The sequence below is a fragment of the Notolabrus celidotus genome, chromosome 13 (assembly GCF_009762535.1).
Source record: "Notolabrus celidotus isolate fNotCel1 chromosome 13, fNotCel1.pri, whole genome shotgun sequence".
NCBI lineage: Eukaryota > Metazoa > Chordata > Actinopteri > Labriformes > Labridae > Notolabrus > Notolabrus celidotus.
In genome coordinates, this window is record NC_048284.1 from 32,228,913 (window position 1) to 32,241,654 (window position 12,742).

The 12,742-nt window shown below is 43.1% G+C and overlaps 1 protein-coding gene across 1 annotated transcript; it reads left to right on the forward strand.

Annotated features, from left to right (window-relative positions):
• Positions 1–2,454: 2,454 nt before the first annotated feature.
• On the forward strand, positions 2,455–11,046 carry LOC117823914 (gastrula zinc finger protein XlCGF57.1-like). The gene is made up of 2 exons (XM_034699192.1): positions 2,455–2,591; positions 8,896–11,046. The coding sequence occupies exons 1-2, from the start codon at positions 2,567–2,569 to the stop codon at positions 10,575–10,577; spliced, it is 1,707 nt and encodes a 568-aa protein (XP_034555083.1). The 5' UTR covers positions 2,455–2,566; the 3' UTR covers positions 10,578–11,046.
• Positions 11,047–12,742: the final 1,696 nt, after the last annotated feature.

Sequence of the window (12,742 nt, forward strand, 5' to 3'; positions counted from 1 at the left end):
CAGAAAGGCACCTGCCCAGCCGGGGATTCGAACCGGGAACCTTCTAGCTGGGAGGCAACAGTGCTACCCACTGCACCACCGTGCAGCCCCGCTGTCAATATACAATCTTTTAAATGTTCGGGAGGCTGTATATGGTGCTTTATTTTGAAATTGGCGGATGCTGCATATGATCCTCATGCCTGACTTCCTGTCCAGGTCGTTCAGGCTCTGTCGAAAAAAGACTTGGTGCCTGTCTCTGGCGTAGCGGCGTAGGGGCACACTTCCGAGACGTATCTGGACGTATTTCATGGCGCTCCATGTGTGAACATGAGCATTGCCTAGAATGGAACGTATTGGCTTCACAGTGCATGGCGCAGGCGTAACACGGCGCAGTCAAAACACCACGCGGAGCATCCTGTATAAGTTGGGGGTCAGTTTTGTGCATCACGCTGGTGCACGCATAACGCTGGAGGAAGTGTACACTTTTGCCAACTTTACTGATGCATTGTGTAATTTGATATGAGCACATCTCAGTTTGAGATTATTGTAATCAACAAGAGCTAAACACCCCGCTGATGGTAATAGCTGCAGAGTTCATTTCAGCTCACGGCCAAATTCCACCAAATCCGTCTTCGTTCCGTCTCGACACCAGATCTGATTTGTACTGGTTTCTATTCTAGTCAATGTTTTAACTTCCACTGGATCGCATCAATCTCAATAGAGCAGAAGGAGTGGGACAGGAAGTCAGGAACTAAAACAAAATGAAAACATCCGGTTAATTTTCAGAATAAAACACTCTGTGTTATCACCAGATCGTATTTCACTTAACTACAACAACAAACCGTCATGATGAGCGGAGCCAGGCCTGGAGTCAACAGGTCAGAGGTTTTCAGAGGACCAGAAAGACAACATGGATGAGGAGAGGAGGAGGAGAATCCTTGATTCAGTAATTACAGCAGGGAAACCTTGTTCACATGACTCCAGCTGTCCGGCGGTCCTTCTCATGGCTGTGTTCCGAAAACACAACCGTTGGATGCTGATTGGACCGGTCACAGATCTGATGGAAGTCCCGTGTCAGTTGTCCCCTTCAGCAGCTGACGGTGTATTTTTAAGGTAAACATAATGACCTCCTGTGGGTAATACTGTTACAAGATCTGTAAGTTCACTTCAGTGTGTGGCTTTGAAGTCATTGGTTCAGAATTTAAAGTATTTTGAGTGATTTAGATTCTTTTAGGGGAACAGGTGAGTGTTTTATCATTTCCTTTTCATATACCCTTGAATGATGAACTTATTTGAACAATGACCAATACTTAAGTCAATGTGAAGTCTGTTGTGATCTTGAGTTTCATTTGAAGTGTATTATTAAAAATGTTTTGTTTTTTTAAATAAATAAATGAATGGAAAAATAGTGTCCATACTGGAGTTAATCTACCCTGTCACTGATGTGCCAGTAACCTGCCTGAGGTGGGGTGGTCCCTGAGTGCAGAGAGAGGCTGAAGAGGGTTCTCGTTCTTTGCGTGCATGCTGACACAAAGCTACTGTTTGGCCTTTATGGGACAATTTCACTAAATATTGTTTCATTTCCTTTCACTCTGCTTCATATAATAAAATAATCTTTATAATCAGTTTGCTTGTTAAACTTTTGATGAGTGATTTTGTATTCAGACACAACTTCTCACTGATTTCATTACTGAGGGTTTTCCGAGGTTAGACATTGTAATCATTAGCGTGTTAGCTTGTAGTTTAAGGTTAACTTCTTGATTTGAATGAATATTGATGAAAGACCCCGATTACAAAAAAGCATTGAAGCTGTTTTCAAGGACGGCAAGTCAGGACTGCAAGCAGGCCAGTTCAGCACCTGGACTCTTCTACTACAGAGCCATGCTGTTGTAATACGTGCAGAATGTGGTTTGGTGTTGTCTTGCTGAAATATGTAAGGTCTTCCTGAAAAGGGCAATGTCTGGATGGCAGCATATGTTGCTCCTAAACCATTATATATTGTTCAGCATTAATGGGGCCGTCAAGTGGAGGACATGGTGTCCATGATTTCTAAAAAGAATGTCAGATTTTGACCCCACAGACCACAGGACAGATTTCCACTTGGCTTCAGTCCAACGGCCCATAGAACTTGTTTTTATTTCTGGATCACGTTTGTACATGATTTTATCTTTGCATGGTGTAGTTTTAACCTGAATGTGTGGAGACACTGATCTGACACTGATTTGGATCTTGTTTTATCTTCCACTGGAGGAAAATGCTCCACCCTCCATCGATCTTGAGTATTTGCATTAGTATTTAATCCTACTCTGAATTTTGTATGACTTAATTTGATCGACTTGGACTGATTTGTTGTTACCTCATGTGAAGCACATGTGTTTGTATGTGAATGAAAGACACAATAAAAGAAGTTTGAGTTGAGTGCTTTTATTATGAAGGCCGGATGAGGGTCGTGTTTTAGTATCCGGGTCACGAGGTCAATCTCCGGCGGAGCACAGTTAGCATGAATCGATGTTGACAGGAGCAGTCCTCTCTGCAAAGACACCAGCGTGTAGTTTTCTTTCCTTCTCGGACTCTTGACGTGTGGAGAATGTCCGGGTTTCAGGATCTGACAGGTTGGTTTTCTTTGCTCTGCTGGAAACGTGTTTCCTGATGATGTTTCAGAGAGATGAGCCTTTAGCTAAGGTTTAGAGACGCACAGAGTGAGTTAGCCGCAGTTAGCTCCTGCTCAGTAAACCATGTAGTTTAGTGGACTTAAAGAGTCTTTAGTGGCTGTGCTGTGATGATGATAATGTGTCTCTTATATTTCACATGATAACCTTAAATCTGAGGTGAACTACAGACAGAAAGTGACAGAGCTCCACCGATCAGGTCGGCTGATACTTCACCACAGACATGGGGAACAGGTAGGGTTGCAAAGGGGTGGAAAGTTTCCGGTAAATATCCATAGGAAGTTAAGTTGGGGAATTCTGGAAATATTCCAAGTTGGAAACTTTCCATAGGAATGAACTGTGAATTGAGGGTAACTTAATAGAAGGGTATCATATCCAAGCATAAATATTTGTTTTGTTATAAGCAGACATCCATCCAAAATAGAAATTATGTGCATGTGATTGAAGAATGACATAGATATTCAACTGTACATGAAATCTGGTTGTTTTACTCAGGATTATGCTAAAATATATTTTCCCCAACTATATTTAAGTTCCCTATTTAGAGCCAACCTTCAATTAAGGAAATTCCTGGTTTATTCCCATTAATTCCCATGGAAAGTTTCCAACTTTGAAAATTCCTGAAATTTTGCAACCCTAGGAACAGGGACAGTAAAAAGAGATGGTTCTCACTAGAGATGTCAATTTTAAGTATCCTGCATGAATGATCTTTGGAAATCTTAATGATCAATTATCAATTAGTCATTAAAAAACATTGAGTCTTCTTATGTCAAAAACAGTAAACACATTTTCCCCCTCTAACTTAGGGCTGAACGATTTTGGAAAATAATCTAATTGCGATTTTCCTTAATATTGGTATTTAATATGTGATTATTTTTTCAAGGTCCTCTTCTTGTGTATTTTTCAACAAACACAAGCAATAAATCAATCTGTATTATAATAAACAATATCAGATGTATTATACACAAACTGTTATTTCTCATAGGCTAGACTTATGTTAAGTTAAAGGCAAATGAAGCATGAATTAATATGAAAGAGGGTTTATTTATCTACTTGAATTACAGTTGTAAACTTACTAAATACTTTGACTTGCAGTCTTGTAAGCGTTCACCACAACTACTTAACAACATTCTACCAAACAAGTGTTTTCAGTTTAAAGCATGTTTGGATGTGAATCAGCTGACTGAAGGCGTTGCAGCGGAGACGCTCAGCTGGCGGCTGCGGCTGAGTGACAGGTCTCCTTTTTCTCCGCTGCCGGACTGATTCTGACCCGGTTTCACTCCCGGCTGACACCTGACCACGTAAACATTCTAATATTTCTCAATAAGAACCAGTAGACAGAAAACTGGACTCTCTTAGTCTAAAACATGATCCTGTTCAGTTGTCCTGTTGCAGTAAATCCACATGTTGTCTGGGTCTTCACTGACTCTGCGTCTGTGGAGATTATTTATAACCCTGTTCCACATGTTGATATTCAGCGTTTTGATTATTTTGTACGCCTCAATATGATCGGTTCTTCTGCTGAGGCCATTTTTAAAGATTTCAACAACAAAACAACAAATCAAAACTTAGCGTGGCTGAAGTTGTTTTCTTCATCCCCGCTCACACGTGTCTCGTTCTTTGGAGTTTTTTGGCCGTCGGCAAACCAGCTGAAAGGTGCATTACGGCCACCTACTGCATGCATGTCACGTGAGGTTGCGTCTGTGTAAATAAAACTTTTCTTTTTTTTTTTTTTAATCGCTGCCTTTGCCATTTGAAAATTGCATTCTATTACATCACGATGTCGGTTTGAATTCGATTAATCGTTCAGCCCTACTCTAAATCAGATTTTCCACAGCAACACATGCATATAAGTGATGGTATTGAATCGTAGAATGGAGTACAAAATCTTTAACACGCTGAATATCAACGTGTGGAGCCGGCTCATAACAATAATCTCCATCATACAGCCATATAAAGTGAAGGGTCAGGCTACTAATTGTGCTTTTGCTGCAGCAAGAGAACTGAACAGAAACATATTTCAGACTCACAGTGTTCAGTTTTCTGTCTACTTGTTCTTATTGAGAAGAATAAGCATGTGTACGCGGTCAGGTGTCAGCCGGGAGCGCAACAGGGACATAATCAGTCCAGCAGCAGGAAAGCTCATGCAGCTCTGATGTTGCTGATCTCAGACATAGCGAGCCGAAAACATCAAAGCCATGCCGTCGGTCTGTTGACTTTGTGTCCAAAGATGAGGAAGTGTCCTCTTTTTTAAGTTCTTATCATTCATGTCCGTATGGTTGTTGGCAGTGTTATGTAATTTTGGCGGCTATTTTAGATTAAGTCTTAGTCCTTAGACGAAAATGCCTGTTAGTTTTATTCACATTTTAGTCTTCTCTGTTATTGTTTTAGTCTAGTTTTAGTCGACGAAAACTCGAAACATTTTAGTCTTTGATTTTTGCCGAAACGTTTTCTCTCTTTAAAAAAAATCATGTAGTCGATCAGATATCGGTATCAGGGTTCAACACTGAAGTATACACGCACATATAGACCAGGGCTGTCAACCATTATTCTAAATTTGAATATATATTCGAATATTAAAGAAAAACGGAGATTCAATTGTGAAAATTAATATTCGATTGTGGAAAAAAACACATCAGCGGCTGCTTTGCGAGTGGGCGCACTGCATGACGGGTCAGGGACAGGTCACAGGAGTCACACATGCACAGCGTGAAGCAGACGGCAGAGAGAAATCTTTCCGTCCCCGGATCCTCAGTGCGCTCTGAACGCATCTTTTCCTCCGCTGGGAACATAGTGAATAAAAAGAGATCTGGCCTCTTCACATGTGGACTGTCTCGTGTTTTTGACAAATAACCAAAGAGCCTGACAATCAGTGACACTGGGATAAAATGCAGTTTTTCCTCTTTTTTTTATACAAGCGTCAAGAATGTAAGTGGACTACTTTTTCGTTTTTAACTTTAACTTCAGTTAATGTTAATAATATTTGCTTCAATCACTGAATGAAGCCTGCCTATATTAGGGACAAGAGTCGGGACCTTTAATTGCTCGCACAAGTCTTGTTCTGCACTCACTCAGCGCATTGCGCACAGAGAGAGGAGGGGGGCGAGCGAGTGAGAGGTCTCCGGTCTTAAAAGTGTTACGGTATAGACCATTAGGTCATTTACTTGTTTTGTAATGTGTAGGTATGTTTTAGCCATGTTAAATCTGAAATCTCCTTGTATTAGTTTGTCCACCTGTTATTGACATAATGCGCAAATATAGATATACGAATGGTTCGAACCTATGGTTTTTTTTTAGAGCGAATGTTCGATTGTCATTTTGGAGCAATTTTGACAGCCCTAATATAGACAGACACACTTCACCTCGGGTCGAGTACAGTAGCGATGCAGTAGAGTGGCGTTGTCTCAGCATCAGTGAAGCGTCTCTTGACGGCCGCAGCTAAAGTTGTTTGCATTGTTTTGATGCCCTGGTCATCGTCTGTTTCTTTGTTCAAAAGTCTCTGAAGAACAGTCTTTGCAGGGATCACATCTGATGCCAAAGCACCAGAAGAACTCACTTTACGTGTTAACTCCTCAAACGGAGCCAGGACGGATAGTCTTTTCCAGAAGTGTCCACTGATGAGCCGTGAGGTTATCAGGGAGCTCATACTCTGACCCGTATATTCCGAGAGCCCGCTTCTGCTCGATGAGAGACTGCAGCATGTCAAACGTGCTGTTCCAGCGGGTTTGCACGTCTTGGTGTAGTCTTCTGATCGGCTGGTTCAGTTGCACCTGGATGTCCTCCAGACGGGAGTAGGCTAAAGCTGAATGTTTAAAATGTCCAACTATTTTACGCCCGACGGCCGCCGCATCAGCTGCGCTTCTTTGAGCCAAAAGTCCCTCATTCACAGCCAGCTGAAGAGTGTGAGCTACACATGGCAGGCTAGGGAGTCCAGCATCACTCATGGCCTTGATCACGTTCCTGGCATTGTCCCGAAGCACAACGTGAACGGAGCTTTTCGGGATGCCCCATGTCTGAAGCATGTCCTCAAACACACCTGCTATTGCGAGACTCGTGTGCAAACCTGAAACTGTTCCGCTTGTAAAATGACTCTCCGCTCAGTAAAATCTCCATCAACCCACTGTGTTGTTAAACTGATGAGAGACAGTGGGCTTACGCTGCTGGTCCAAATATAAGTTGTGAAGCTGAACGCTGAGACATCCTGCAGCAGGCTGTGGATGTGCTTTTTCACAAAGTCGTGCAGTTTTGGAAACATGGTTTCTGTTATATGGTGACGGCTCAGAATCTCGTACTTCGGCTCCAGCATGCCAAGAAGACGGCAAAATCCCATGTTATCCACGACCGACAGTGGCTGGTCATCAAGAGCAATGTACTGAGTAAGCGCCTCTGTTATTTTCAGCGCTCGTGGGTTGTCTCTGGACATTTTCGCTCTTCTCTCCAGCGTTTGCAGTAAAGTTGGCTGTAGCTGTTTCCCACTGTTGGCTTTAGAAAACTCCTCGAACTCCGGACTGTGCTGGTTCTTCAAGTGCTTAATCAAATTGCTCGTGTTGATGGAGCTATTTTTTCCCCTCCTCTAGATAGTTTAGCCGTGCATATTTGCAGTTTGCTTTTCTTTTGTCATCCTCATTAATGCTTAAGTATTTCCAAACTGCCGACATTGCTCCTCCTACTCTACCTGTCTGCTCAACTAACGACAAGCTAACCTCGTACCGTAAAGTGGTATCAGTGTCGTGGTATTCGAGGTGCTTTGATGAGTACAAGTACTGACACGTGGTATCGGCACGATACTGGTATTGGTAAGACATAAGGATCAAAGTTTGTGTCAAGACCAAGACCAAGGAAGGGCGAGACCAACCGACTAAGACATTTAGGGATGAAGTCCAAGTCAAAACCAAGACCAAGGCAGGGTGACTCCGAGACAACACCAAGACATTTAGGGATTGAGTCTGAGTCAAGGCCAAGACCAAGGCAGGGCGAGACCAAGACGTGACCAAGACATGTAGGGATTGAGTCTGAGTCAAGACCAAGACATTTAAGGATCAAAGTTCGTGTCAAGACCAAGACCAAGGAAGGGCGAGACCAACCGACTAAGACATTTAGGGATGAAGTCCGAGTCAAAACCAAGACAAGGGCAGGGCGAGACCGACACAAGACCAAGACATTCAGAGATCAAGATAGACCAAGGCATTTAGGGATTGAGTCTGAGTCAAGACCAAGACATAAGGATCAAAGTCCGTGTCAAGACCAAGACCAAGGAAGGGCGAGACCAACCGACTAAGACATTTAGGGATCAAGTCCGAGTCAAAACCAAGACCAAGGCAGGGTGACTCCGAGACAAAACCAAGACATTTAGGGATTGAGTCTGAGTCAAGGCCAAGACCAAGGCAGGGCGAGACCAAGACATGACCAAGACATTTAGGGATTGAGTCTGAGTCAAGACCAAGACATTTAAGGATCAAAGTTCGTGTCAAGACCAAGACCAAGGAAGGGCGAGACCAACCGACTAAGACATTTAGGGATGAAGTCCGAGTCAAAACCAAGACAAGGCAGGGTGACTCCAAGACAACACCAAGACATTTAGGGATTGAGTCTGAGTCAAGACCGAGACCGAGGCAGGGCGAGACTGAGACAAGACCAAGACATTTAGGGATCAAAGTCCGTGTCAAGACCAAGACCAAGGAAGGGCGACACAGATACAAGACCAGGACATTTAGGGATTAAGTCAGAGTCAAGACCAAGACCAAGGAAGGTCGAGACAGATACAAGACCAAGACATTTAGGGATCAAGTCTGAGTCTTCTTTTGACGCCCTGTGAGAGCCTTTTAACTCCTTAAGTTTTGTTTTTTCGTCATTGTTAGTTTACTTTTGTTTTTGATTAGAGTTAAAACGATGTTTTCTGTTGCCTTTAATTTAATTTTGCTTTTGTTTTGTGAGTAAAGGTTTTGCTTTATATTGAGTTATATAGTTTGTTGTTGAATGTCTATTTATTGCTTAATAAAACTACTTAGCAGACATATCTGGTCAGGGGCTCACAGTCTCTCCTCCTGTTGTCTTTCTCTATTCATTAACGCTTGAGTGCCGGGGCGCGGGTCACTCACTGTTGCACCGCAAAAGAATGAATTGGGAAAGAGTCTCTCTTATCACAGTAATGACAGGGATATCAAGAATCACTCTTTCAATATTGATTTTTTTCATGGAGTATGTGCATCCTTTAATATGTCCTTGTGTATTTCGGTGTTTTCTGCAGGCGTCCAGCAGCTGTTGGTGATTAAAGAAGAGTTTCCCCCTCAGCAGCATGAGAGGAGCTCCAGTCTGGACCAGGGGGACAAAGAGTTCCCCCACATTAAAGAGGAACAGGAGGAACTGTGGATCAGTCAGGAGGGAGAGCAGCTTCAAGGACTTGAGGACGCTGATACCACCAAGTTTCCCTTCACTGTTATCCAAGTGAAGAGTGAAGAAGATGATGAAGAAGAATCTCAGTCCTCACAGCTTCATGACAGACAGAGTGAACAGATGGAAACAGGTACTGATGGAGAGAACTGTGGAGGACCAGAACCAGCCAGGGACTCAGATCCAGTGAAACATTTACAGACCGAAACCAAGGTAGAGACTAAAGGCTCTTCTGAACCTGACACTGATGACAGTGATGACTGGAAGGAGACCAGAGGACATCATTCAGGTTTGAAATCTGTGGACAGCATCAAAGATAAGAGACCAGAGACTGATGAGAAACTACATAGTTGCTCTGAGTGTGGTAAAACATTCACAATTAAACAAAACCTGAAGAGACACATGAGAATCCACACAGGAGAGAAACCCTACGGATGCCTCACGTGTGGTAAACGGTTTCCTTGGGATAATCAGTTAAAAAGACACAAGTGTGGTAGAGTTCATGGTTCAGAGCTCCATCAATACCAACCTGCAGAGAGAGGAGAGGCAGAATCCAGGGCTGGTGGAGAGGACTGTGGAGGACCAGATCCAGCCAGCACCACAGGTCCAGAGAGACATTGTGGTGATTTGGAGAAGAAAGCTGAAAATGTGTCAGATTTGAACTCTCTGGAAAACTGTAAAAATAAGAGACAACCAAAATCACACAGCTGCTCTTTCTGTTGTAAGTCTTTCAAAAACAAATGGTATCTCACCCAGCATATGAAAAACCACTCTGGAGAGAAACCATACAGCTGCTCAGAGTGTGGTAAAAAATTTGGACATAAACATCATCTGATCAGACACAAGAGGGATCACACGGGGGAGAAACCCTTCAGTTGTTCTGAGTGTGGTCAAAGATTTACAAGAAATTCCACGCTAACAGGTCACATGTCAATTCACAGAGGGGAGAAACCGTACAGCTGCTCTGTGTGTGGGAAAAGATTTCACAAAAAAGGGCATCTGATGACACATACGCTCATTCATTCAGGAGAGAAACCGTTTGGCTGCTCTGAGTGTAGTAAAAGATTTACCCACAAGTACTACCTGACACTTCACATGGCACATCACAGAGGAGAGAAACCCATCAGCTGCAGCGTGTGTGAACAACATTTCTCTTGGTATTCACAGTTAAAAAATCACAAATGTTTCAACAGTCAGACTTCAGAGTTTCATCAAAACCAAAGTGAGGACACAAGAGAGGCAGAAACTGCTGATGTAGAGGACTGTCGAGGACCAGAGCCAGCCAGGGACCCAGATCCAGAGAGACTGTTACAGCCAGAGACTGAGATCAAGACTGAAAACCTTTCTGAGCCTGAGATGGAAGATGGCAATGAATGGAAGGAAACTAAAGAACATCAGTCGGGCTTTAAGTTTCTGACAAATTGTGACATCTTCCAGAGTGCAGCAACATTTAACTCTGACAGGAGAGAAGTTTTGTGCTCCGAGTCTGATGAAACCACGTACAATAACCACCTTCTGAAGATCAGTTACATAGAGTAGAATATGTCAGAGGATGTGGATTTGAGAATAACTTCACTGAGAGACAAATTCTGAGTTAACCTTCAGTCCTGAAAGGCGTGCGCAGAAGGGTAGGGCAGGAAACCAGACCCTCAGTTATCAAAGAGGAACAGGAGGACTGAACTAGTTGGATTAATTTAATCAAGTTCCCACTCACTCCTGTGCCTGTGGGGAGTGAATATGATGAATAGCTACATCAGTTACAGTTTCATCAGGGGCAAACTGGAAAAAGGAGCTGAAAGAGAAAACTGTTGAGGACCAGAACCAGCCAGGAACTCAGATCCAGAGATACACTGAGGGGAAGTCTGAAACTGCGGACAGTCATTTTTTGAAGGAGAGAAGAAAACACCCAACTTGTTTTACCCCTGTAGTAAACATTGAAGACAGCTGACCAAAGCAGGATAATGGGGTGTTAACATTTAACAACAATAAAATCATTTGCGTGAGTGAACTCCATGTGAAGTCAATGTAAGAACGTCGGGAAGCACGAATGAAGCGTATTGTATGAAGGAACGGGGCAAATTTGCAAGGTGTTCAATGTTCCACTTGCTAAACTACGTGATAAACAGGAGCTCACTGAGAGGAAAGACGGTGAGGAGGTCAGGTAATCTGGTAAATTAGGAAAACCTATGTCTGTCACTTGATAACAGCTATAGGTTAAAAGAAAGTTAGCTCCGCCCCCTTTAGCATAACCTGCTTCCCCATTCAATGTGGTCGAGCTCAACCTTGTTTGATAACAACATATAGGAGTGGTGTTTGAAGGGAACCCCTCCCCTCCCTCCGGTGAAAATTTGCGCCTTGGGCAGTGGCGTACACATGATTTTAACATTTTGACCAAACGGGAACTATCGTTTAGTTTTATGCAAATAACTCGCTCAATTTGCATGAAATTAAATAATTGTTCACATTTTGTGTGAAGCAACATAACAACTCACACAGTTGCTCTAAATCTGCGAAAACACTCAAAGGAACACAAAAAGTAACACAACACATTATATTTAACACAGGAGAGACATCTCCCTGTAGTTTTAAGTTTATTAAAAGAAATCTGAGCTCACACATTGATTCACAGGAGAGAAACATCCTCCAGCCGCTCTGTCTGCTCTGTCTGCTCTGTCTGCAGTAACTGATTGAACCATAAGTCTACTTTGACACGTCACATGGCACAGCACGGAAGGGAGAAACCCTTCAACTGCTCTGTCTACAGTGAAAGCTGTAGCCAAAAAGCCTGGTCTGACACTTCACATGGCACACCACAAAGGGGAGAAACCCAACAGCTGTTGTGTTTGTGACCACAGATTGTCTTGGCCTTCTCAGTTAAAAAGACTCAAGTGTGTTGGAGGCTGGCTTCACAGTTTCAGAGTTAATTCCGAAATCATAGGAGAAAAGAGAGGCATAAACAGTAACTGAAAAAGAGGACTGTGGCTGCAGAGCCTGCAAGGCCAAGTAACAGAGTTATTAGTTATTTCAGCCCAATGCTATCAGAAAGCCCTTTTTTTTCTACACTATTTGTGGACATTGGAAATTTTGAAATGATTTTTTTTTCAAGTTATCTTATGGGATTTATTAGATAGGACAGCTGAAGAGAGACAGGAAATGTGGGAAGTAGACAGCAGGGGAAGACATGCAGCAAATGGTTGAGGCCAGGACCTGAACCTGCGACTGCTACGGCGGAGATTATAGCCTCTGTATATGCGGCGTGCGCTTAATCCCAGTTTGAGATTATTTTAAGCAACAGTCTCGATCATCCTCTCAGAGCTCCAGTTAATGAAGGTGTCCTCGTGTCCACAGTAAACAGCATGTCATCATTGCTGTCAGACTCACTTCATTTTTTTAGTTTGGTTGTAGGTAGCTTCTTGAGTTGTGTGTTCCCCTAGGTCTACCAGACACGAGGAAGAAGAAGCATCTCAGGATCAGGCTCCTCCAGGTTTACATCGGAGCGCTGGCAGCTGGTGGAGTTTTCTCCAGGGGGGGCTATAACTCCAAAATAGCAAGCAAACATGTACTAAGGTATCACACCACAACACTTGACACAGTCTATTAGAGAGAGGAAAGAGGAGATTTGTTTTTAGAGAAATGAGACGTCCTCTCCTCCGGAGCGTCACGTAAAGCGACGTCAGTTTGTGATGACGGCTTTAACAGCTGTT

What these genes read in the sequence shown, in the direction of transcription:
- LOC117823914 (XM_034699192.1), top strand. Translation starts at nt 2,567, where the DNA reads ATGTCCGGGTTTCAGGATCTGACAG. An exon ending in CGGGTTTCAGGATCTGACAG is followed by an intron (nt 2,592 to 8,895) that starts GTTGGTTTTCTT and finishes TGTTTTCTGCAG; the next exon opens with GCGTCCAGCAGCTGTTGGTG.